This window comes from Mercenaria mercenaria, chromosome 8 (genome assembly GCF_021730395.1).
Source record: "Mercenaria mercenaria strain notata chromosome 8, MADL_Memer_1, whole genome shotgun sequence".
NCBI lineage: Eukaryota > Metazoa > Mollusca > Bivalvia > Venerida > Veneridae > Mercenaria > Mercenaria mercenaria.
Window position 1 is genome coordinate 1,038,736 of NC_069368.1, and position 27,108 is coordinate 1,065,843.

Consider the following 27,108-nt stretch of genomic DNA (forward strand, 5'->3'; position numbering starts at 1 on the left):
CGACCTATTCGTTTTGATAATCTCATGGGTACACGAATAATACGGGTAAATGACATTTTCACGTTGCTGGAGTCGTTCGTCTAGAAATATTGCGAGTACTGCACATGTTCGACGTTGGTGTAGAAAGTTCATACGGCTGGACACTGCTGTGTAATAACTGAAACAGTGAACGCCTCGCAATTTTCATTCCCACATAATAATGAAATACTATTTTGGTATCTAATAACCTGTCATTGAACAATTATCTTCGACAGTTATATGATTATGCTGTCGCTTAATTACTTACACACGGTAATACCAGTAATTTTACGGTTGATCTCAAATTAAACGAATTCCAGACAAGAGACATTTTCCGAGAGAATTGTTTTGCTTTCTGTGCTTTATTGACTACGTGAAACAAAGTGCTTGTTAGCGGCTGATTTATTTCACAAAATTGGCTTTTCTGTGGCACAGTTGTAACTTACACATAGCCAGTGTCTCTTTGTAAATACAATTCTAGCATACGTTTGTGGAATAAATATCTGTTTTATTGTTGTTACTGTCGCCTTCAATATCTCACAGATTACATAATACACATTTAACAGCTTAAGAAGGACAAGCGATACATTAGCAAAAAATAAACAAGGTTCATACCCATTACTGTCTTCGGCCTCCAAACATTTTAAACAAGATTCTGTTTCTACCAAAAATGCTAACTGCTGAACAGTGATTTATGCCCTTATATTTGCAGTTTTGTTTCTACTTTCTTCCACTTTGATCTAAAAGCAACAACTGTAACGTTAATACATCGTCAGCAAAGCTTGCGACCTTAACAAATCATAATGTAGATACATTTTGAATAAGTTAAAGCGTCACATTAATTATCAATATCACGTGGAAATTCATCAAAGAAAAAAATGTGAAGCACCTTTAAAAAAGTTTTTTTAGGGTTTGCGAGAGATATGTAACTGTATTTATTTCTACTATCTCATCACTACAAACTAAATGTCAGTACCCATACCATTAAAGATACATTTGTCATATATTACCTTACATAGCATGCTAATGCGATTACATAAAAATTGATGTTATCTTCTGTGATATATTAGATTTAAAAGCTCTTTTGAACCTATTAGTCGGCGCTCATTTTGAGATCTATATGATGCATCAGCAGTTCGGTAATATAGTACCAATATGAAATAACAGACATTCACAACCATAAGAAATGTGACCTTTTTTAAAAAAAAAATAAGTCTTCATATCAATTATGTTTGCCTTGTTGAAGTGAGACACTCTAAACTTTAGGGATGTACTGACATCCTTAAATCATTGGGTGAATGTTTTATAATGAAGATTCTATAAAGATTATTTAAATTCTGCTTCCTTTCGCTCGCGGAACTGATATTGAGCGACACTTACCGACAAACGAATCAAAGCTTGCAAGTGTAACACTTTAAAGCCTCACATTAACATAAATTATATTGTAATAAAGTGTAATGTATATATTACAACTCCTATTATTTAACAAGTAATCAATTATGTAAATAGCATGCCTCGTAAGGAAAAGATGAATGAATGTAAATAAAAGTTCCAAATATGTCACCTTATATCTAAGCGCTTTTAATACTATATATTTGACTATATTAATAGCTTCCGTTCTATTTGATCTCTTTTAAAAATCCTTGATGTTTGCTTTCTATTCACTTTAATATTAATTCAAATAGGTTTCTAAATTCAGCTAATGTATTTGTGAAAGTACAGAAATTTGACAGCTAACACATGTTGAAGGATGACGTAGCACATTTTGTTTGTATTCGATTTTTCTAAACCAACTTGGCGATATTAATACACCCTTTTTTAACACCACAATATGTTACACAGCGTTTGTTGGTCCCCCTTTTTACACCTTTCTGCGGATGAATAATGTATTGATGAACTATTTTTTTCAGTACCTGTTCCCTGGTTTGTAGTTATTGTTGTAAAATTACTTTTGCCTACACATTAATATACAAGTGACGTATAATAACGCAATACCTATGACCAAAGGACAAAGTTACGGTGATTTGAATTTATTGACAACATCAAAAGTAGTAAACATAAAAAAGCATAAAACCTGATTACTAGTATATGTATAAAAGTTTTTTACTCAAGCGAAGCAAATACATTTCATACGGCGACTTTTTATGGATTTTTGGACAATAATAATCAGCTGAAATGAAATGATAGATCTGTTACCAAATGAATTATTTCACCGACAAAAACTGGAATGCTAACAATAGTATAATGATTATTTCAGTTTTATTTTCGCAAGATTGCATTTGATGTTAAAAAATATTCATGTATGTCCGAACGTATATTTATCCTACTTATGAAATGGGAAGTTGGTAAGATTTGATATTGTATTGATAAGTACTCTGTGAATGTATATGCTAGTAGTATTTATTTGAAATAATATTTTGTATTAACAGTCAAATGGTTATGGGTCAAAAGTCTTTTAGACTACTGGTCCGATTCGTTTGAATTTTACAGCAAACGCCAACAGGCAAGGTATTCGTTTGGCTTTCCGGTATTGACAAGGACACCGGTCTTACGAGACAGGCTGAGCGGCATATCATATATTTTCGCGATACATTTGAAATCGGAGGTTAATACTAGTAAAGGACGAAACAGAAAATAATAATATATTCGATTTTTAACTTGCAATTTACGAAGCTGGCGTACGAAAAAAGAAGAAAAAAAAAACCCGGCGAATATGTTTTTCTTGGCCACTCACGTGATTTGCGTCTCCCGTGATATGTGAAACGAATTAACCCAAAAGATTCACAAATTCAACAAGAATCAGATGTTTCAGATTAGTGAACGCTACTGATTTCTGAATACTGTTGAATATTTATCAATGATTATTTATTTATGCAGCCATAACAGTAATAATAACTATCTTGGAATAAAGACTATACAACCTGCTATAATTAACAGGTCACTGTTTTCTCTCCATGTTTAATAGCAACCACACCATGATAGAACCACCAGTAAAGAGACCACCTGTAAAAAATGACAACATATTCAATTTTCCCGTAGGGTGGTCTTAATGGAATTATAGGCAGGTATGACCTAATATGAGAAACAGATATTCACCGTTTTGTGAAAATATGCCATAAAATAATGACATTAATCAGAAAGAAAGATCTCAGATTACTTCCAAAGATTTGTTTCACATTATTATCAAGATAAGATATGTTGATACAGAATGTATTTTGTCTTCCGGAACAAGCCGCGTGATTTTTTTTTTCAAAATGTAATGTCATTCTTCATTTGAGCAGTTCATATACTTACTACATAAATCTTGTTAATATGTTACATCGATATTATAGATACATCGATAATATTCAAAATTGAACTGATTATATTGTGTGTGTTTTTTTTTTCAAGTTATGCTGTTTTCTTCTCCGATTTCACAAGTGAATTTTGAATCATTGTCATTTTATTAAAAAAAGACATGCAATATGATTTATTAAAATAATAATAATTTTATGTCACGCGGTACTTCTACAACTATTCGTCAAGCTATGTTAATACACCAAGCTATGCAACCTCTATTAATGGAATGTACACTTTTATGTAATGAATTAGTGTCTTCAATAAACCTAACAGAACAGAACAGAACAGAACAGATGTCAGTAATTGACCAAATACAATAAGGCATGTTGCGGAAAAATCTTGACTAAGGAGGTGTTTGACGGATGTAAATAATTCCTTATCCGCTGTTTCTTCAGACATGTTAACAATGCGTTTACTGAATGTTATCAAATGTCTTTTCTCTTGTTTTCGTTAATCCACACAAAATAATGTTACCTTTGAAAAACAAAGAAAGAAATAATATGTCTCATTTTGTGATTTATCGTTGAAAAAAGCCTTGTATGGAGTTCAGATGCGAATTAGGCCTATATCACAAGGGTGCAGCCTGAGTGATATAATAATATGCATCTGAACGACAAACAATGATTTCTTTCGAGAGCAAATCACTACATGAAATAAATTATTTCGATTCTAACACGTTACTAAGGATTTTTAAGTACATCATTGACTACAGCCATCAAATATTTGTTGTACAGCTCTTTATTGCCTCTTTATTGTTTTCTATATATCATAATTACACCTAAAGTTTTTATTTTATTTTGAATTGAAGTTGATTAATTAAATGGTGTGTAATATACGTTCTTTGTTTCGTTAAATGATTCAAACCAGCTGTTTTAATAGCTTTCAACAAAACTTAAGAAAACAAGGAGCGTTATCTCTTGGATTCAGTTAATGATAAATATATTTGGATTAAAGGGCCGTCTTGAAAAAAAAGCTTTCCTTAGTATGTTCAAGCCTTGATAATTATGCCCCTGGTTTCAAACAATTTGGAAACGGCGCTAAACCCAAAACAAACGGTCATTTTCATGTTACGAAGTGACCTAGGGGGGCTAAAAGAACACCTATTTGTCGCTTCTGATATTGTTCCAAATAATTACAATGTCAGTGGAGTGCACGCTTCACCTACAGCGTTGCTATAACAATAAACATAAATTTAAACGATGTTTGAGAAACACTAAAACATTTCCGCCACAAATTTATCATAGTCAACGCTGAATGATGATGGTTTTCAATGTTGGATACTTAACGATTGTGGTTAGGCTTGAGTGAAAAACACTTTATCGATTTACGAAAGGATCGTCAAGTGCTTCATACTCAAGATTGTATGTTATATATTACATACATTAAATAAATATTTAGTTTTCACATATTAACCTCATATTACGTACATTTTTAGCTCATCTGTCACGAAGTGACAAGGTGAGCTATTGTGACCGCTTGATGTGCGTAGTCCGTCGTCAGTCGTGCGTCGTCCGTCAACACTTTCTAAAAAAATCTTCTTCTTGAAAACCACTGGGCAGAATTACACCAAACTTCACAGGAATGATCCTTGGGTGGCCTCCTTTCAAATTTTTTCAAATAATTGAATTCCATGCAGAACTCTGGTTGCCATGGCAACCGAAAGGAAAAACTTTAAAAATCTTCTTGTCCAAAACCACAGGGCCTAGGGCTTTGATATCTGGTGTGTAGCATTATCTAGTGGTCCTCTACCTCAAATTATCCCCCTAGAGTCAAATATGGCCCCGCCCCGAAGGTCACATGGTTTAGATAGACTTACATAGGGAAAACTTTGAAAATCTTCTTGTACAAAACCACACGGCCTAGGGCTTTGATATTTGGTATGTAGCATAATCTACTCTACCAAGACTGTTCAAATTATCCCCCTAGGTTCAAATATGGCCCCGCACGGGGGTCCCAAGTTTTACATAGACTTATATAGGAAAAAAAGTTTAAAAATCTTCTTGTCTGTAACCACAATAATTAGACCTTTAATATTTGGTTTGTAGCATTGTCTTATGGTCCTCAGCCAAAATAGTTCAAATTGTACCCCCTAGGGGTCCCAAGTTTTATATAGACTTATATAGGGAGAAGCTTTAAAAATCTTCTTGTCCGAAATCATACGACCTAGGCTTTTGACATGATGCATTATCTAGTAGTCCTCTACCAAAATTGTTCAAATTATGCCCCTGGGGTTAAAAGAGGCCCCGCCCTGGGGTCACTTAGTTATTATGTGAGTTATATAGGAAAAATACTTAAAAAATCATCTGATCCTATTTCCAGACAGTTTAATTATAATTACCTGATGACCCCAAGTAATAAGATGTCACTTGACTGTGACCTTGACCTACTGACCTACTTTCTTGTTTTTTAAGATACAGCCTTGAAATTTTGATGACATAAAGAGTTTTGCACACAAATCGTAAAACTGAATTTCATTGACTATGAATGTGACCTGCTGACTTTCTTAATATTTTATCATCATTTTGACATTTGAAACATGTAGCTCATATTACTCAGGTGAGCGATCCAGGGTCATCATGATCCTCTTGTTACATTTTGTGACAATGTGTACATGCTTATATAACAATTACAATTTAGGACTATTGGATGTTTATCGAGCAATATGAACAAGTTTTGCAATACTGTGTAAAATCATGCGGTCTCCATAATTAAATACCCTATCTATTTGTAAGCTAAACAAATATCTGAAATTCAAGAATCAATTCTATTCTTAAAAGCAGCTGAACTTGTTCTCGTTGTAAAATGAATGTGATAAATTTACCTTTATGGCATATATAGCTACAAATAGTCAGTCTTTGACAAACGCGATTGATCTATTCAGATTTCAAACGAATCATTTAAATCTATTTTGTAATTTTGTTTTCCATTTGTATCAAAGTACACTTGGAAATCAATTACCTCGGTGTGTGATACCAAGAACGTATTCTGAATTTCCCATTTGTATGAATACTGTATTCCAGTTGATCACGAGTAGGCAGCAATTCTGAGACAGGTCAATATGGATTGTTTTATAATTATTTGAGCAAATCAAAATAGGAATACAGAAAGCAGACAGCTAAGTGGACATGTTGGTCAGTTGCGAATGATGTTCTCGTGTCTGTGGTTAAATTTCCAGACGTCATTGTGGCTGCTGCAGTGACAATAACACGTCAAATGGCAGCAGCAGGCGGTATTCCAAAAATAACTCTTTAGCACCTTCGGTTGACTTTCTATTACACCGTTCAAATGTTGAGACTACATTTACCCGTTAGCGTCACCATCTTTAAGAGCGGAGGCATGCTATATTAATTATATATTAGTTATATGAATGTAGTGTTGAAAAGGTTCAATAGCACCGACAGCTTCCCGCCAACAGCATCCGCTAGGTTTGAATAGACCGGATAGACTACGGAATTCCGTTAGGGCCATCGCCTTTGCATGTGTTGATCTGAAACGCGATACTCGATAGTACGATGATGAAAACGCGAAATCACGAAGCTACGATAACGAAAACGCGACAACACGATGATGATAACGCGACACTACGATAACGAAAACGCGATAATACGACAGTACGATGATGATAATGTGATATACTATCGCGTTTTCACCTTCGTACTGTCGCGTTATCACCATCGTAATATCGTGATATCGGGGTTTCGTTATCGTAGTATCGTACTATCGCGTTATCACCATCGTACTGTCGCGTTATCACCATCGTACTATCGCGTTATCACCGTCGTACTGTCGCGTTATCATTATCGCACCATTGTACTAATTTACGAATCAGAATTAGCCTAATGTTTACCTTCGTAATCTGACTCTGAGTCATACATTTTGTCACATGGAGGGGAAATGTTTCTGTGCGAATGGACACTGGAAGGCGATAGTACGATGATGATAACGCGACAGTACGATGATGATAACGCGACAGTACGATGGTGATAACACGATAGTACGATACTAAGATAACGAAAACGTGATATCACGACAGTACGATGGTGATAACGCGACAGTACGATGGTGACAACGCGATAGTATATCGCATTATCATCATCGTGATATCGTATCATCGCGTTTTCGTTATCGTGGTATCGCGTTATCATCATCGTGTTGTCGCGTTTTCGTTATCGTAGTTTAGTGATCTCGCGTTTTCATCATCGTACTATCGAGTATCGTGTTTCAGATCAACACATTCAAAGGCGATGGCCCTAACGGAATTCCGTAATAAACCGCCCAGCAGTGCAATTGCTGCAGTTCTGCGCTAGACAATAGCGCAGTTTTTGAATATGTCGACAATACAAATTACTTCAAAGATAGTTTAGCGCCCGATATCAATGAACAAAATTACTGTTTAACTCTTAAAATAGTATAAAGTTCAAAATGGTTAGATTTATTCTTTCATCGCATTAACATAAATGTAAAAAAGGTTTCAGCTATCAATAGAAGGTCGCTCTCTAAATTAGATATTAGACAGCAAAAATATATTGTTGGGCAATTTATGTGAATTTACCAGGTTCGCAAACGTAGATATAATTTGTAATGGATGAAAAGCATTTTGACAGCAACCACGCGTTATATAATTGGTATTACAGTCTGCTTTAATCTGTTTTTATAAAACCACAGCTGCGATATTAAAAAACTTAAAACTATTTAAGCACAGCAATAATCTGCGTGTGGCAGCCCTACTTTGATTTACGTTATATATATATATATATATATATATATATATATATATTTTTATTTTTTTTTTGTTAGATTTAACGTCGCACCGACACATGATAGGTCATATGGCGACTTTCCAGCTTTAATGGTGGAGGAAGACCCCAGGTGCCCCTCCGTGCATTATTTCATCACGAGCGGGCACCTGGGTAGAACCACCGACCTTCCTCACATGAAGAAATCAACGCCCCAAGTGAGGCTCGAACCCACATCTATGTTATAAATATATTGTCTTATATTAACATATGTACATGTAATAACATTTGTAAGAAGATCCTTTAGAGGCATAGAATGCAACTAAGCAAAATAACGGTTGACACAGTTTGTTTATAAGAGGTGATGGAAAGTGCAACACCTCTCACAACCCCTAGCACCGGCTTATGCGGAACTCTATCACAATTCCAAAGGACCAGAAAATATATCAAACATGCTATCCTTACTGTTAAGCTCATTCATAGATTAGGCGAATGTCTTGATTATTTGATAAATATTTAACATGTTCAGCAAAATACATAAGTTATTTTTGCGTTATTCAAGCGGAGTCACCACATCTCATACCTCGATAGATGCATAATTATGATATTGTAGGTGTTTTTTTTTTTGCTTAAATATATTCAGTTGAAATGATAGATAAGTTATCAAATGAGATATTTCGCCAGCTAATAAATGAGAGGAAAATTGAACACTTGCGTAACGTAATAGCAGATTAGTCTGAATCTAAAAATGTTGCAGTATTTTCGGATATTGTGCATATTACGTCTATTGATGCAGTGCGGAGATAGTAAGATATTTCAATTAAATACTTCAGTTGCAGCTGAACAGTTAACTGTTTTGTTTATTTTCTCAAAAACAAATTAATTGGCCTCAGAATTTTGAATTTCAGAAATAACTTTTGGAATACAGTACTAGTGATTGTGAATGCTTTTGCAAATTTCTAAGTGGTTGGTTTTCAGTTTTTGTCTACAGTTTTTTTAGTTTAATATTGTCATCTACTAACTATCTGAAGGTGTGAACTTTAAAGGCAATACATCATTTGTGTTAAAAGTTAATATATTAGTTAATTACAGTAGCATAATAATAATAAATCAAGGAATGAAAATAAATCATTTAAACATGATAAATCAAGAAATGACAGAAACAAATCTGACTATGCATGTATATTGAATTTTTATTTCTTAGTGTTAAACTGTGATTTATTGATGAGATACAGTCAAAGGCAACATCAGATATTGACATCACCTGGTATCATATCACCTAATATTACTTTATACTGCCTGGTCAGCTTCCGATATTCCCGTGCTAGTTATAAACCATCCGCTTAACATAAAAAGTAAAGGTACTGGAATGAGTATTTAATAATCTCAACAGTATTTATTTAAAGCGGCTAACCCACGCATCGCGCTGTCAGATTTAAAAAAAATCAAACTTCTGCTATATTCACCTATATGCTGCGTATTCGATGTTCTAACAATGTATTTTTCATCAAATTCTGTTGAAAATCGTTGTTTTCCTTATAAATTTAATTTACAATTTCTGGTTTATAAAAAAAAACGGAATTCCCGTCAGCAAACATCACGTGATTATCAATAGAGCGCAGACGTATAGATATCGTACACTATTGTGACGTTTTGAAATAAAATCAAACAAAACAATATCAGTACACTTAGTACGTTTACGGTGCAGTCAGTGATTTCTTGTTGTTCTAGAGCGGTTACAAAAGAGACAACGTCTCACAATTAAATTTGCACAAAACGTTTGCCTGCTCTCGGGGTTTCCTATCTGTTAGTTGAATTCCCTCGGCGTTGTCATAAACCTGTTCTATTTTCTACTTTTGTGATAAATGAATACCTCTGAGATTACGTAACACTGATAATAATTATATTGAGTTGTATTACTACGCTCCTGTGTGTTACAGTAATATACCTTCATCTTTTCTTGGACGTGTTACTCGTCTTTATGTCGACTTGCATTAGTTCAGAATAATTAATAAATTATTTGTATTCCGTGGTTTATCCGACGTACAGACGTAGGTTTTCTGGCAATTCAAACAGAATGCATTAGATCAAATATCAGCTTGGTCAAGCGGTTATTTAGCGTGGATTAAATGTTCTAGCGTTGAAAACGTTTATGCATTTCCCTTTTTATCAACTTTTATTTTCTTGAATTTGGAATGATTTTCAGTTGCTGTTTTCTTCATAGGAAAACATCGGTACAACTTTAATTCGTTTTGCACTGTTCATAATGAGACTGCAGCTTCCGTGTGTTTACAATGTAGATTTCAGGCATTTATGGAAAACGGAAAGTTTTTAACTCTGAAGTTTGACGTTTTTCTTTGTATATTAGATTGTTAAAATATTTCAAGATTTCATCGTTAACATAAAAGCACAAATTTCATTTTAAAGAGTTAATAAAATATGAAAAAAAAAAAAATATATATATATATATATTTTCCATATGCCAGATGTTAGTACAGGGAAAGCACATCTTTTGCTAATAAGATTTGCAATTTCAAAGAAATATCAACATTGGAAAAGCTGTTACTACCACTTTTCAAACATTTACATTTTAAATACTGCCTCAATGATATCTGAATAAGACATATTAAAACTGTTATTCGGGCAAAGATACTGGATCAAACATTAAATCTTACACATGATGAATTCTGCCAAAGAATTTGGTTTCTGTCAGAACTGCTCTGCTGTTGGCACATTTTGCTCTCTGATTACATCATTTAGTAACTAATTTGCTCTGTTGGGATTTAAATCTAATAATGCTTGCAAGTACTATTTTTGCCGTCCTTGTTGTCACAAAAATGTTCTTGAAGCATCGTGACTATCAATAGTGTTACATATTGAACATTACTTACAGGAACACAGTTTAGTATGCTGAGTGAAAATGTCGAAATTTGAAATAGTGACATGCGCAAGTTTGCCTGAGCATGTAACTAGATACATAACTTTCTCCCAAACCGTATGCCTAATAGAGTAAGAATGTTTTGAACATGAAATAAACTACATATATATTATTATACAATATTTCACAAGCGTGTTCATTATACAACAAACTATGTTCGCTCGAACTCGGATATATCGGACACCTTTTCCGCCTCGTCGTCAGGTCCCAGCAAAATCCCTGTATAATGTATTTTGTTCGATGGATCGAACTATCGATAACTCGAACCAATTTTGTTGGTCAAGACGAGCTCGAGGGAACGACTGTATAATGAACAAGTTTTCCGAAATATTCAGTGTGTGTGAAACGATAAGTGAAACATCAAAATTCTGCAAAACAATTAACTTTTTCTGTATTTGTTCCACATCCATGACACCTCAATCTGATATTAGGAAGTGTATTTTAAGTGCATATTTTGAATGGCTGTCAAATAAAAACAGTTTGTGTAAGTAAACTTAATTGTTTCTCCTTTAATAGCAGGTGATAAAAATTTCTTTAGGACACTTTTGTGAGAACACATCAGAGTTTGGATACTTTACCAAATAATCATTTTTTAAGAACAATTGTCAGAAGAAGAGTATCACTGCTGAACGTGAGCAATACCACGCAGGACCATTGCTCTGTTGCGGTTAACTACTTAATGTTTCCTTATTAATATTTTCACAGCCCATCGCCGGCCAAAATAATTAACAAATTCATAAAAAGGTCACGCAACAGCTGTGGCAACATTGCTGTATTATACGTTTAAAATGCCTCATATGTTTTATCTAAAATTCATGAATTTCAAATTAGTATCTTGCATTAAATATCCAGTGTAAGATGTTGAGTAATTTCTACCATCAGAATTTAGTTGTCGGAAATTTTGAAAGCCAAAAACGTTTTGAATGTTTTATTGTAAATGTTGTAAAAGACAGATTTGGCAATTATGAAATGGATTGCAGAGCTTGTCATGGAATTATCGAAGATTTTTACATTTTTTGTGTACAATGACTGTCTGGCAACATGAGAAGACAAATGTGTACACGGGAAACAAAAATGTAGCGCTCTATGGAGCTGACAGAGAATTATTGAACGTCCTTTTTGACATTCCTGAATTTGGCAAGGCCTGGAGATGAATTAAAGCAGAATGGGCAATAAAGTAGCGAACTAACAGATCGTAAATTGATTTGCCAAATATATATTGAATACCTATCCTGTTAGACGTTCTGGCAACGACTTGTAATTGCAGAAAAAACACAAACCGGACAGTAAAATTGCAAACTTACCGACCATAAACTTGAATCAATGACGTTAATGATCTATTAGTCTGAAAAAGAATAGAAATTGATCTTTTTCTGTCCTTATTCACCTCTTTGTCTCCAAGGTTATTCGGTTGTGGAAAGGTTTGATTATTGTCTCATACGTGCATTTGTCAATGCTATAACAGATAGGATTAATTGCTACATGGTTTAACGTACCAGTTATGTTACAACAAGCAACTGGCTGTACATTTTCGCTTGTTTATTAAGACCAAATTGTAGAGAGACAACAGGAGTATTCATCAGCAACTAGATTTTATCCTCAGGTTTAGAAACACTGAAATGTTTAAACTAAAATGGCCTCTGCCTGCAACTGGTTATTCTCATCCATTAGAGGTCCGTCAAAATCACGATACGAACCACTGCTATGTGAGAGTGGTATAGGACCTAATGCTCAAGTCTTTAAATTAAGAGTTAGTCTATAGATACTGTCCAAGTTGTCTTTCTCATCTTTTCTCATCGCTTATTCAGTGATGTAACGAAAACAGATTTCATTAATTCGTTTGATAGTTTATTCAACACTCCATTCACTGTTAATTGTATATGCTATTTTTTTCGACAGAAGTACATGTAAAAATGTAAATAAGATGCAGTAATAACTGAATACATCTTTGTAGATTTTTATCATTATAATCATTTTAACATAATACTTATCATTGTTAAATTCTGATAAATCTACCTTTCTTGTTACAGGTAATAAGCACATGTGCTTTGAGACTTTTTATGAAAGATATGTCTGATCCTTTAATAAGTTTGTAGACAAGGAATTACTGATTTGAAAAGATTCTTCTCAAAGTGCTGATCGGCATTGTCACAGCTAATCAAATTTACTGATTTTGAATCATCACAAATTATATCGACGTCTCGGCAGAAGTGCTCCAATCAACACCATCTTGTTACAAGTTTCTGAGGATAGCTGTAGAAAATCAAGATCGTCAATATGTCTTCTGACATTTCAATTATTTCTTGTGAGAAATTCACCGGAGCCTAGTTAGGAAAAAATCAACACATATGTTGTAAAAAGAGCAACTATTTTGCCAATAGATGAATTAATTCTGTACGAAAACAGATAACATAATTTTGCTAGAAACAAATCTCTAGAGGGGAAAGATATTTAACAACTAGAGCAATATATTAGTAACACGCAAAAGTAATTGGCCTTTGATTACAATCCTTACTTTTACTGACCCTTTGCATTTAATTTCATTTGTTATGATTATTAATAATTGGTCAACGTTCTTTGCATGTTAGGGCCCTTTCCATATTTTGATCAGTCATGTCCGATGATGATTCATCTGCGATTACGTCTCTGCCCTTTCCGTCTCTCCTACTAACATTATAGTACGGTTTGATAAATGATCAAGGTTTACTGATCTACTTATAGCGCGTCAGAATTTCTAGCGGGTCCTTGGACACGCCCCCTCGGATAAATTGTTCGCAAATATACAAATAGTTAAGCAGATACGTATTTAACAAATATGAGGCCTAAATATTTTAAATTTGTAAAAATGCAATTTGATTAAAATGATAGATTCTATGTTCGCAAAGTTTTATCGAATTCTTTAATAAAATACTGAACTGTCGCCTTGCCTGTGACGATGAAACCATTATCATTTTAGCATTTCAAGCATAATTTAACAAGACTCATTCAATAGATTATGACATAGAGAATAATAGGTTAGTGCCGTAGATGAGAAAGTTTATCTGGCGAGGTGGAGGAGGTTATCGGGTGAGCGAAGCGACCGATAAGTCCGAGCGAGCCATAATTTCATCTTGCACTAACCCTTATCTATTTACTTTCTACTTCATTTCCGATATTTGGCAATTTATTTTACAAAAATAAGTGTGCGACAGCCGCTTTAATGACGTATATTCGTAATGACGTCACTTATATAATGACGTGATTACCGGCAAAATTGCAATAACTTCTTCGTTTTTGAATAAAAACTCATTATTTGACCACTCATTTTCTTAGTTCGGCCATTTCCAACACAATGATGATGGTTTCTTTGCAAAATTTATATGTCAACAATATCGATAATAAGGTCACATGATCAACTGACCGTATATCACTGGTCACATGATCAACTGACGGTATATCAAAAAAGATATACGGCACCCTGATATCGGGTCGAAAATACTGCAAGTGACAGGATAAAATAAATTACCTAACCAGTGACACCGGAGAAATGAAATATTGATGTAATATTGCCAGCTAATATTTTCAGAAATGTAAAACGAAATTGCTTGCTTTCATAAATGAATAGACATGGTCTGGCCCCGTGTTCACAAAACATTTTTCGGTCTCAGCTGAGTTTGAGTTTGAAATTTTAATATCAATTTTACTAAAACTTGAAGGTTAAATTCCAAGTAAGACTAACTATCAATACTGAATAGTCACTTGAAAATAGTTATTAATGTAAAATTTACTTTTAAACTTGCTGTTTAGATATAAATGACAAATACCGTTTCATTATCAAACTCAGCTGAGACTGAAAATGTTTTGTGAACACGGGGCCAGAACACTTCATATACTTACATTGTACGATGTTTGTAGTAGCCGGACACATTTTCAAACATTGTAAAATGTCAGAGCTTATATATATATGATTGAAATATGTTTATGTCTAAGTATTAGAAAACAGCTGAAGTTGTCATACGTAGTACACAAATTCTGCATGAAAAATGTCCATTGTGAAGTGGCTGTTCTGATTTCTTTGAGACAAAACAGTTCTGACATCCATGGATTCTGTCAGCAGATTGAGAAGTCGTGTAAAGCATTATCAATTATATTTGACAGTTAACTGGCAGATGTTTCTATAGAACAGTTTCATGTCTGGAAGCAGTCTATAACTGAATATAAGATATTTACTAAAATCGTAAAACGCACGAAACAAATTCTTGTTGTAAAATACCCAAAATGTGTAGGAAATTTGTGAATAACTGAATCTGATGGCGTAGTAATATAAATATCTGCACTTTTGTCTGCTTGTACATATTTACAGTCCCTCTCAGTCATTTCTAGAAAGGAAATTTAATTCTGATTTAATAGTTCGTATTGTCACACTATTTTTGTTAGTTGTTTGTCTCACAGCCGTAAACAATTCCTGCTTTAATATTAATTAAATACAGCACTACGTTAATTAAGAGTTCACTTGCCTTAAGAAACGGCTGTTTTTGGTTTCTTTTTGTACAGTTAAGAGCAATTTATGTTTCACTAAGAGACTAATTGTGTTATGTTACAACTGTTCGTTCTTCCTTTATTTGTTCTCTTAATGTAAGTTCCATTGTATTTGGTTAAAGCATTAATATAAATGTAACCCAGCATCGTCTGGTTAATTTCATTGCTTTTATCATTTTTCTATTTTTAGATTCGAGGGAAGATTATTATCGACATTATCCGTCTTCAATACCCAGTTTCCTGCCTGTACCTACAAATATTTCCGCTCATGAAGGAGAAACTGCACATCTCAGGTGTCGGATTCATAACCTAGGGCCTAAAATGGTAAATGTTTTGAGTACTTTGTGTTTATCATGAACACTTGATGGTATGACATCATTTCGTTCTTCCACCGATTTAGCTATCCACAATACATATTAGTTGGTTTTTCTATTGCTTTTGCCAAACATCCGGGGAATATTCATCTATGGGACATTGTAAACATATTTTTTAATGATCAATCGTTTAAACTTAGGGACCGAGACAGGTGTTGCGTATTTTATTGTCCCTAAGGAATGACTCAAAACAAGTTTGCTATCATATTCGTGTTTGCATTGTATGCTTCATTTGTTAGATCATTACCAGAAGAGAATGTAATTTAATTTGCCTCAAGGTCCCAAAATGCATGGAAAGTGAAGCTGTCAGATTATTTCTTTATCGACGAGGATAATAACACAGGACACAGTTGACCTCCCCTGACCATGTCCCTTCCCAAAGTGGCAACTAAGTCCATGCAAGGCCTTATAAGTCATCATTTGACCTTAGCCTCAGAAATAAAGATAACTATTTATCAGTAAGTATAGATCAAGTAAATGTGAAGAGTAATTACTGATAAAAATATGCTATAAATATGACTGGCATTGTCATAAATAATTACGGTAGAGATGGCGATTGGGGAATATCATTAGCACTATTTCTGTGCTGAACGTCAAGAAAAGTATCCACAAATCCCGGGGGCAGGCTCAGAAGCCTGTGATAAATGGTAAATAGAACATAATATTGGTAGAAGCTTTGTGAGTACATAATACCAGGAACCAGTTTGTATTTTTGACCTAGATATATTTCGGATAGCTAAGCCGCGTTACGGTTTAAACAGTTGTAAGGTTAATATTAGGAACTCAAAGTGAGGCATCTGTTTCTTGTATAAATATCGATGCACTATTGTTGTTTGGATGGACGTACACATTTAACAAAATTCCTATAAATCGATTAAATGTACTAAAGTTCAAAATGCATTTCTTGAAATTTCTGCTTCATGTAAACTTTTATAATAAATTAGTATGTGTATTATAATAGTCTTGAAAAATACTAATATGAACATAACTTTGTTTCTCATAATGTATATCAAAATAATAACATGACATCTATATACAACGCAGATTAAGCGCCTTCAAATGTCAGCAGCAAACATACTTGAACAAAGACATTAGTTCAAAGGATAAACTTTGAACGAACATTGTCATTTCTGTGAAATGTTAAGTGTTGAAAGTTCTGTCAATCGCTTATGTCTATTTATGTTTTTTTTTTTAAATGCACAGTGACTGTATATTTGGAAATGTATAACTTAGCCGGTACCAGTACTAACTGGAGGGTTTTCCAAATAGTAATTCTCATATTAATTATCATTTCAGTAATTCTATATCTTTTTTTCAGATTTAATTAACTATCACAACAGCAATCTTTAAGTGCCGTGTTGCGGCTGTAAAAAGTCTCCCCGTATTCATTTGTTATATTTTCTGGTCCTTTGGGACCATGGAGTCCATTCAATTTATTTGTAATGGAGTTTCGCTAAAGCCGGTGCTAGGGGGTCGTGAGAGGTGTTGCACATTTCATTACCTCTCATGAACATACTCAATTAAACAGAGTCAGCTCTTATTCTGCTTGGTTGCATTCTGTGCCTCCAAAGGATCTTTTTACACATTTTTATTATTTATAAAATCTGGGAGTATTACAGACATTACCTATATGTTTTCATCTGCTTGAACGCAATCCATACAATCATAGAATACAAACAGTACAATACAGAAAGCAGACTCTGTTCGATTGAGTCTATTCTTGAGAGATAATGAAATATGCAAAACCTTCACAGTCACGGCTGAGGTGAAACTCTGTTATAACTTAAGATTGAAATCCATGATACGAAAGGACCAGAAAATATAACAACACTGAATCCAAGTACGGGAAGTCATTACGACTGTCACACACCTCTTAAAGACTGATACTGTTATAAATAATCAAATCTTGGAAGCATAGAATGCAATCAAAACGGTCATTACATTGGTTCACTTTCGAGTTATTGCAATTGAGTATTTTTACTTTCCAGTTTGTAATATTACGACTTTCAATAATAAGAGTTAATTCCTGTTATCCATAACCAAAGAGCAATTTCTTGCCATTATATTATGAAGCAAATGATGGTACAGTACTTTCAATAAAGTTTCATACAGATCAACCTATGTATTTAGATATTTGGATCTAGCTCTGGTTCCACGGAAAACGTTATTGAAATAACTGCGTTGTTACGTCGTAACAAGGTTTAGAAAATCACTCGGAAAACATAATCAAAGTAAACAACAGTAAGCTATTTTGTTTTGTCCTATCCATAAGAAAAAAGTAAGGCGATCTTATTGTTGTAGAAACGGCCATACTAGGTAATCAAGATACCATACGTGAGTGTAAATGATTAATGGATAGGATCATCTTTTAATAGTTTAGTTAAGGAAATGTGCTGTTGGATCGAATCTAAAGATGTTATCAATATAGTTTTTATTAGTTTTCGGTCAACAAATGAAAATCCAGTGTGACCGTTAAGAGACTTTTCTCAGTGCCATATTTAGCGTCAAATCGGCAGGCAGATACCTGATTGAGCTTTTGTGATCGCTCGATGTCCGGCGTCTGCCTGTCGTCTGTCTGTCTGTCGTCTGTCAACATTTAGCTTGTGTATGCGATAGAGGCTGTATTTTTCAACTGATCTTCATGGAATTTTGTCAGAATGATTGCCTTGATAAAATCTAGGCCAAATTTGAAAATGGGTCATCTGGGTTCAAAAACTAGGTCACTAGGTCAGATCAAAGAAAAACATTGTGTATGCAATAGAGGCTGTATTTTTATGCCCCCGAAGGGAGGCATATAGTTTTTGAACCGTCTGTCCGTCTGTCGGTCTGTCGGTCTGTCAGTCTGTCCGCAATTTTCGTGTCCGGTCCATATCTTTGTCATCGATGGATGGATTTTCAAATAACTTGGCATGAATGTGTACCACAGTAAGACGACGTGTCGCGCGCAAGACCCAGGTCCGTAGCTCAAAGGTCACGGTCACACTTAGACATTAAAGGATAGTGCATTGATGGGCGTGTCCGGTCCATATCTTTGTCATCGATGGATGGATTTTCAAATAACTTGGCATGAATGTGTACCACAGTAAGACGACGTGTCGCGCGCAAGACCCAGGTCCGTAGCTCAAAGGTCAAGGTCACACTTAGACGTTAAAAGATAGTGCATTGATGGGCGTGTCCGGTCCATATCTTTGTCATCGATGGATGGATTTTCAAATAACTTGGCATGAATGTGTACCACAGTAAGACGACGTGTCGGACGCAAGACCCAGGTCCGTAGCTCAAAGGTCAAGGTCACACTTAGACGTTTAAGGTCATTTTTCATGATAGTGCATTGATAGGCGTGTCCGGTCCATATCTTTGTCATTCATGCATGGATTTTAAAATAACTAGGAATGAATGTGTGACACAGTAAGACGACGTGTCGCGCGCAAGACCCAGTTCCGTAGGTCAAAGGTCCTAAACTCTAACATCGGCCATAACTATATTTTCATTCAAATTGACATCGGGGGCATGTGTCATCCTATGGAGACAGCTCTTGTTCAGTATGTCTGCATGAATTTTGGTCAGAATGGTAACCTTGATGAAATCTAGGCCAAGTTCGAAAATGGGTTATCTGGAGTCAAAAACTAGGTCACTAGGTCAAATCAAAGAAAATCCTTGTATATGTGATAGAGGCTGGATTTTTCAATTGATCTTCATGAAATTTTGTTGGAATGATTGCCTTGATAAAATCTATGTTGAATTTGTATATGGGTCATCTGAGTTCAAGAACTAGGTCACTAGGTTAAATTATAGAAAAAATATTGTGTATGCGATAGAGACTGTATTTTTCGACTGATTGTCATGAAATTTGGTCAGAATGATTGTCTAGATGAAATCTAGGTCGAATTTGAATATTGGTCATCTGGGGTCAAAAAGTAGGTCACTAGGTCAAATCAAAGAAAAACCTTGTGAATGCGATAGAGGCTGTATTTTTCAATTGGCCTTCATGAAATTTGGTCAGAATGATTGCCTTGATGAAATCTAGGTCAGGTTTGAATATGGGTCATCTGTGGTTAAAATGTAGGTCACTAGATCAAATCAAAGAAAAACCTTGTGTATGCGATAGAGGCTGTATTTTTCAGTCGATCTTCATGAAATTTTGTCAGAATGATTGCCTTGATAAAATCTAGGTCAAGTTCGAATATGGGTCATCTGGGTTCAACAACTAGGTCATATCTAAGAAAATACTTGTTTAAACTCAAGAGACCACATTTTTAGTCCAATCTTAATGAAAATTGACCAAAATATTTGTTTCCATGAAATCACTAGGTTAAACATGTTTACACTGTTACAGTGTGTTTCTCAGGAGAGCGACCTAGGGCCATCTTGGCCCTCTTGTTTCCTTCATAGTATTTGCTACCGAACGTTTTCTTGTGATATATCAAATTAAAGATACGTTATGGGTTGTTTACTTTTCAACATCAATCACTTCCAGGTTGTGTGGAGAAAGACAACTGACGAATTTCCGTTAACTGTAGGGAAGAGATCATTCACACCTAACACAAACATAAAAATAGAAACAGAGTCCATTACGGATGCTGATGTAGAAGAAGATAGATATGACCTCATTATAAAAGATGTTAGACAAGATCAGGCAGGGGTATATGAGTGTCAAGTTAGTGCAACAGAAAACTACACCCAAAATATAACATTACATGTATTAGGTATGTATTAATCAAAATGATTCTTTATTTTTTATTTAGTTTGTCTGGCATAATAATTTATCTGGCATAATGATGCTAATTATCTTCTACAAAGAAGGAATTGCACCATATCTGTCAACAAGAAAATGTCTGTTGTCGCTGCATGTACATAGATTTTCTTTTGATATAATGTGATATACGACTTCACGTTCAAATATATCTAGATAAAGATGTCTTAAATTGATGATTTGTAACAAAGGGAAATTATTTTAATTGACTATTTGACATGTCCACTGTTTATCTTCCATTAGAATAACGTTCACAAAATAAGCATCATTTGTTAACTTTCAGAATGCACAATCCAGGTCATTAGGTCCAAGGTCAAGGTCATACTTAGAGGTCAAAGATCACATAATCTTAATTTGTTTCCGCTTTATATCTTCTTGAAAGTTTTTCATGAAACTAACACCAATTGTTAGTCCATACCACTAGGTCGAAGGTCAAGTTCACACCATAAGATCAAGCGGGATAATACCAATATAGATCGAACGATTTTGCTTACTGTATCAAAGCGGCGTCTGTGGGTAATAATGGCCTTTAGTGATAGCTCTTGTTAGGCATATATAGAAATATCTTAACAATCATACAAATAGTTAATGAAGATTTAGTATCATATATAATTTTTAACTGATATATGGAAAGTCATCGAACATTTCTGTATTTTACAGGTCCAGTGGAATACAAGCCAGGTAAGGCACACATCTTTTATAGACGTTGAAAAAATTTGAATATTTGTTTAAATACTTGCATTATAACTGTACTACGGATTATAAATTCAGTTCTATAAAATAATATTCAGCAATTTCTGTTTCTCATCTATATTCCCATAAAATGAACTGTTAGATAAGCATGCCTCAGAGAGAATTTTATTGCAAACAACTGACAGAAAATTAACTCTTATATTGTGGGCTCAGACAGCTAATAGGGGAAAGGATGCGAACTATTGTAGTCACGTAATGGTGGATTCAATAGTCATTTCTCTGTAGAACTATTATCCTCACCTTCATCGCAGTGTTTTGCTGACCTCAGATGACAAATCTGTTATTGACCTTTGAGTAGCATTTTCATCATGAAATAATAGCACATGGACACATACACCAGCACTACTATTTTGAGCGTCATTCCTAGTGTGCCTGAAACTGTTTTCTTTGCATCAAACGTGACCTCATTTTCACTTTGATTTTTTATCAGCACTGACAATATTCTTAGAATACATAAGTTACGTATGTTACCTACATTTGAGATGGGTCCTGGTGTGCTACATTAATTGGAAGACACTCAATTTTAAATACAATAAAAGTGACCAGCTGTTTAGTGTGTTTATGCCTTTTAACGGACCAGATAAACATAGAGGTCTTTCAAGCAATCTTCAAACAATGAACTGCGATAATGTTTATTTGAGTCTTTAAAATATTTTTATTAATTTCAGAACTGAACTTGTATGGCACAGAGTACGTCAGTCTGATGGAGAACGTGCACTTAATATGTAATGCTACAGGTTCAAAGAAGGCCCCGGACGGCGTTGATTGGTTCTTCAATGGTGACCTCATTAGTGAAATGAATCCTCAGTGGTATGGCCGCTTAATAGAAATAAACAAAAAGCCCCTCCCAGGGCGTTCCTTAATTAGTGAACTTATAATTGAAAAAGCAACAATGACAGATAGAGGACACTATGTTTGTCGTCTTACAAAAAAAATAGCTAAAGGATTCAAAGTGCATGTCTTAAATGGTAAGTGTCTTTTCTGCTTATAAATAAATAAATAAATACAAATAGAACAAAGCTGCGACAGTCCAAACGGACGAACATAAGAATCGTATAAAGTTCTATTGAAAGGCTGAAATTTGATATTCTTATATGACAAAGGAACTTGTCACATTTCTTCTGCCATCAGATGGAAAGATTTTGCTATTTTTTTTAAATGCACAACAATAACAACAATATATTGTTTGAAATCATTTAACCATCTTTTATGTCTTTGACGTATTCGATACTGGCGTATAATTCTTACATATTGACATAAAAGCAAGTTTTTATTCTTGGAGTATACCGTACATCTTACTTGCGATTTCGATAAGGTATGTTTAAGTAAAATAATTTGTTACTTTAATTTGCTTATATGTATTAACTGTTTTTCAGATCGGAAGAATCACAAAGAGCCAAAACGGGGTAAGAAAAATGTTTAATTTAGTTTTCCTTTTTGTACGACATTCAGCCAAGACTGTACAAATTATTTCTATTCGTTAAGACACATGGCCACTACCTTGTACAAATATAGCAAAAAATGAAGAAAAAATCTTCTTATGGGCCTTGACTTGATTAATAAACTGTAAACTAAACTATCAGACTCTGCTTGCTATGTTTTAGTATAATTTGATACAAATGCTCCTTGGATGACCGTCGTCCAATATTGCGTAATTTGGTCTAGATGTCAGAGGGTTTTGTCACTTTTTCATATGTTTGTAGTTAAAACAGGGGAACATTACAACAATGTTCTTGTCAGGAATGGCCTACCAAATTTTAAATAAATTCCCTCAAATTTACCGAAATCGTTAATATTTAGAAGTGAAAAGCATGACAGCGAGAATTTAAAATGGAAAAAAAATCAGATGCCATATCCTTAACCACTGGTCTGAATTTGAAATGATTTTGTAGGAATTTTACTTAGGTGACCTTCTACCGCACTTGTTAAAACCATCTCAGTTTTGTCAGAACTTGACTCTCGAGTAATGTGATAGAGAGTGAACCAGAAAACACTGAAAAGCAGGTCATGGATGGCAGTTGGTCCTGTTTACCACTGTTGATAAATAGATAAAAGTTTCGGGTTTAGTTGAGATGTTAGAGATTGAACCACGGAATGTTACAATTTGTTTTCTTTCTAGACTGAACCATTACAATGTGCCCAATCACGTGATCGCGCTACGTCATTTTGTTCCCGCTACAAGCTCGAAAGTGAAAGTGAAAGGTAAACAAAAATTATAAATCAAGGCGTAAGTTTGTTATTCAATATATTGTATAAATATCATGCACATGAGTCGAAACCTATTTGAAAGTGCTGCCCATGTACTACCATTTCCCCACCAAACCAACTTCGTTTTAATGCTATTCGTGTTCAACCACTTTCCCGTTTGGTGGGGAAATGGTAGTAGATCTACCGGGGTTAGCACTTTCAAATAGGTTTCGAATCATGTGCATGATATTTATACAATATATTGAATAACAAACTTACGCCTTGATTTATAATTTTTGTTTACCTTTTCACTTTCACTTTCGAGCTTGTAGCGGGAACAAAATGACGTAGCGCGATCACGTGATTGGGCACATTGCATTAACCCTTCTGGGGATATCCTGCATTCTGTAATAGTTAGACTGTTGTTTACAAAACTCTATTTTCCATTTCAGATATGAAATCAGAAAACCAGCAAATGGCAAACACATTTCATTCAACAGGCAGCAGTGGTTCGTCAGTTTGGAACTATTTACATGTTTCCTGTATTACTGCACTGTGCTACTTAATAACATTTATCATACAACGGTGAATCAATGTGAAAACAATGTTGTAAAAGTCATAAGAAAAGAGGATACAATATCAAATACGCAAGCTGAGCGACGACCATTCACTACAATATACACAGGTGAACTACGCACAATCAGCACATTAAGGATTTCATTTCCAGGATTATATTTCGATAGTTTAAATGAACATTTTAGAGACTGCATATTTCAATGATTTGCTGTTGCAATATGCTCAGTAAGTAGTGTGCAGTAATTTACAGATGAGCCTCAGCTAGAATGTATGTTTATTTCATCGACAGTGCCTAAATGAATTTGAAATGTACACTAAGTAATGCCATGTAAAACTGTGGGTACAACCATAAAAGGTGAAAGAATAGAAAAGTGGAGGGAGCAGGTTGTTAATAAATTTATAGTATCCTAAACAATAAAATTGGGCTCAGTGATGAAACTTCTTACAAGTTGAGCTTGAATTAGATTTACTGTAGTACCTGTTCGTTATCTGTTACAAATTCTATATGAATGTATGATTCAAGCGTAAGGGAAGCTTCATGTCATGGTATAAAACATTACATAACGTGTTTACCATACTGGTGCCACGGAACACAAATCATTTGAATCACAACTAAAATGTGTATAAAGCCTGTCCTATCACATGTGTGTAAATGATTATTAACAATGAAATATTGGACCAAGTGCATGTAATTATGAACAATCATTATGAAGATGTATATTATCGTTTGTATTTTATTTATTTAGATCTACTACATGTACATCTATGTTTATGTTTACTTTGCTTGGTCAGTATCCGAATTTACAGTCCAAAGACTATTGACACAAGGTCCGTGCTGTACATAATTTCCTTGCAAAGACAACTATACCTTTTAATAAGAATCTTACATTCCTGTCTGTGGAAAAACGGGGTTTTCCTTACCCGAGGGACAGTGTGGAATTTATCCAGGCTGTCCAGAGGGTTGGGAAAACACCTGTCTTACACAGGCAGACATGTTAAATCAGTTTTTTTGTCCATCACGTTCAGAATAGATCGTGGTGACAAGTAGTTTTGGTATTTCCTGGCATTATTTATTTAGTGTATGACGTCATAATAGTGCCAGTACTATGTGACGTCACCTAAGTGCGCGCTATTTTAGACAATGTTTTTCCCTAGGGAAAGACGTGAATATTGATCCCTGGCACGTGCTCGGACAAATGCATACTTTACCCGCAAGGTAGGCAAGAAATTCTCTCCTTCATTGAAGTTTCCTATGTAAAGGTAATGCTTAGAATCGTCAGTAATGCTAATTCAGAGTCAGTTTCCCCCCCCCCCCCCCCCAACCCGATTGTGCTTCCTAAACCCAGATACTTGACTAAATTTCCAGTTGTTTTATTACAGCATTGTTCTCTTGGCAACTTTACTTTATTGGACTATTTTAATTCGGCTGTATTATTATTTTTAAAAGGAAGAACATTTTGCCTCTTCTCCACTAACAAATCCTTCTCCGAGTTCATACGCTTCTGGGAGATAATATACTGTTTCATATATATCTGTTTCAACCTTCAAGACAATTTGTAGTTTGCTGGTAGTCACAATTTTTGTGATTATCATTTCTGGAAAAGATGCCTGATGCGGGAGAACCATGATTTTTTTCGTAATACACAAGACATATTTACTTAACTCAGTTTCGTTATAAAATACTACTTTTGGAATTCAAATGTTGTATTTGTTGTAAATAACGGGATCTATCATTTTCTCATTATCATTTAATCACTACAAAAAGCATGCGCCGACGCAGATCTACGTTTCATGATGGCAACATTGTCACAGTCACTTATAATTACAGTTAGTTTTTTTGTTATGAAGGTACAATGTGGACATTCATACCTAAAATCTCTTTTGTTCCTCAAATTAGTTCAGTTTTGAAAATTTGTACATTTTGGATACATATGATATATGTAGTACCTGTATATAATCTCGTCTCTAACTTAATCTGTAAATTTGATGTCATTTTTATCATTGTTGATACGCATTCAAATGTGTTAGTTACTCGCAGTGACATGCTAGCACATCAACATTATCAATATTTGTTACAGAAATGTTTGTTTTGGATATGTAATTACATGTATAAAGACATGATGTCGTGATTTTTAAATATACATTGTAATATTACCATTATGATTTCTATTTGTGACAAAGCTTTCTGTTTCCGTTAAGTCATTAATTCCTTTGCATGAAATTTCGCGGGTTCTGAATATTTCTTTTGGATATTGATTAACAGATTTCAAAATTAAAAAATTATATATTTGTATGAAATATGCACGAGTTATGCAGCGGAAATATTGTCCGACTTTAGGAGCGCATTATTATTCTGCGAAAAAACGAGTGCATATTTCTCGAAACCAGTGTAATAATCTTTGTATTACATACGCATTTAAACTTAAAAGTATTGTAGAAATAATATAAATTTGTTCTTAAGCCTGAGTAAAACAGAAAACCGTAGTAAAAGAACTTTTAAACGCGACGAGATTCATGAAGCTGACATCATAAATGACGTCGCACACCAAATATGGAAAAGTATTGACGTTTCGGGTTCCATTGAAACTTAACGGTGTTTATCAATGAGTATGTTATAATTATAGTTCATTATATATGTATCTAGAAATATGCACGGATTCTGCAGCGGAAATATTGCGCGACTTTAGGAGCGCAATATTATTCCGCAAAAGAACGAGTGGTTATTTCTCGATGCAAATCTAATAATCTTTTAACACATACACAGATTGCACTTGTAATTATGATATAAATGATATATATTTGTTCTTTAGCCTAATAAAACTGAAAATATCGTCGTTAAAAGAACTTTTGAACGTGACTGACATGCATGAAACTGACGTCAGAAATGACGTCTTACACCTATTATGAAATTGGAAC

The 27,108-nt window shown here is 34.4% G+C and overlaps 1 protein-coding gene across 3 annotated transcripts in view; it reads left to right on the top strand.

Annotated features, from left to right (window-relative positions):
* The window catches only part of LOC123523219 (uncharacterized), a 92,978-nt gene extending 67,491 nt beyond the window's left edge, over positions 1-25,487 (top strand). For all 3 annotated transcript variants that reach the window (XM_045300929.2, XM_045300930.2, XM_045300931.2), the window contains exons 2-7: positions 15,740-15,873; positions 20,401-20,629; positions 21,337-21,357; positions 22,098-22,397; positions 22,806-22,835; positions 24,069-25,487. In XM_045300929.2, the coding sequence (XP_045156864.2) occupies positions 15,740-15,873; positions 20,401-20,629; positions 21,337-21,357; positions 22,098-22,397; positions 22,806-22,835; positions 24,069-24,205 (851 nt within the window). In that variant the 3' untranslated portion in view covers positions 24,206-25,487. The remainder of the gene's footprint in view (positions 1-15,739; positions 15,874-20,400; positions 20,630-21,336; positions 21,358-22,097; positions 22,398-22,805; positions 22,836-24,068) is intronic.
* The last annotated feature ends 1,621 nt before the right edge of the window (positions 25,488-27,108 follow it).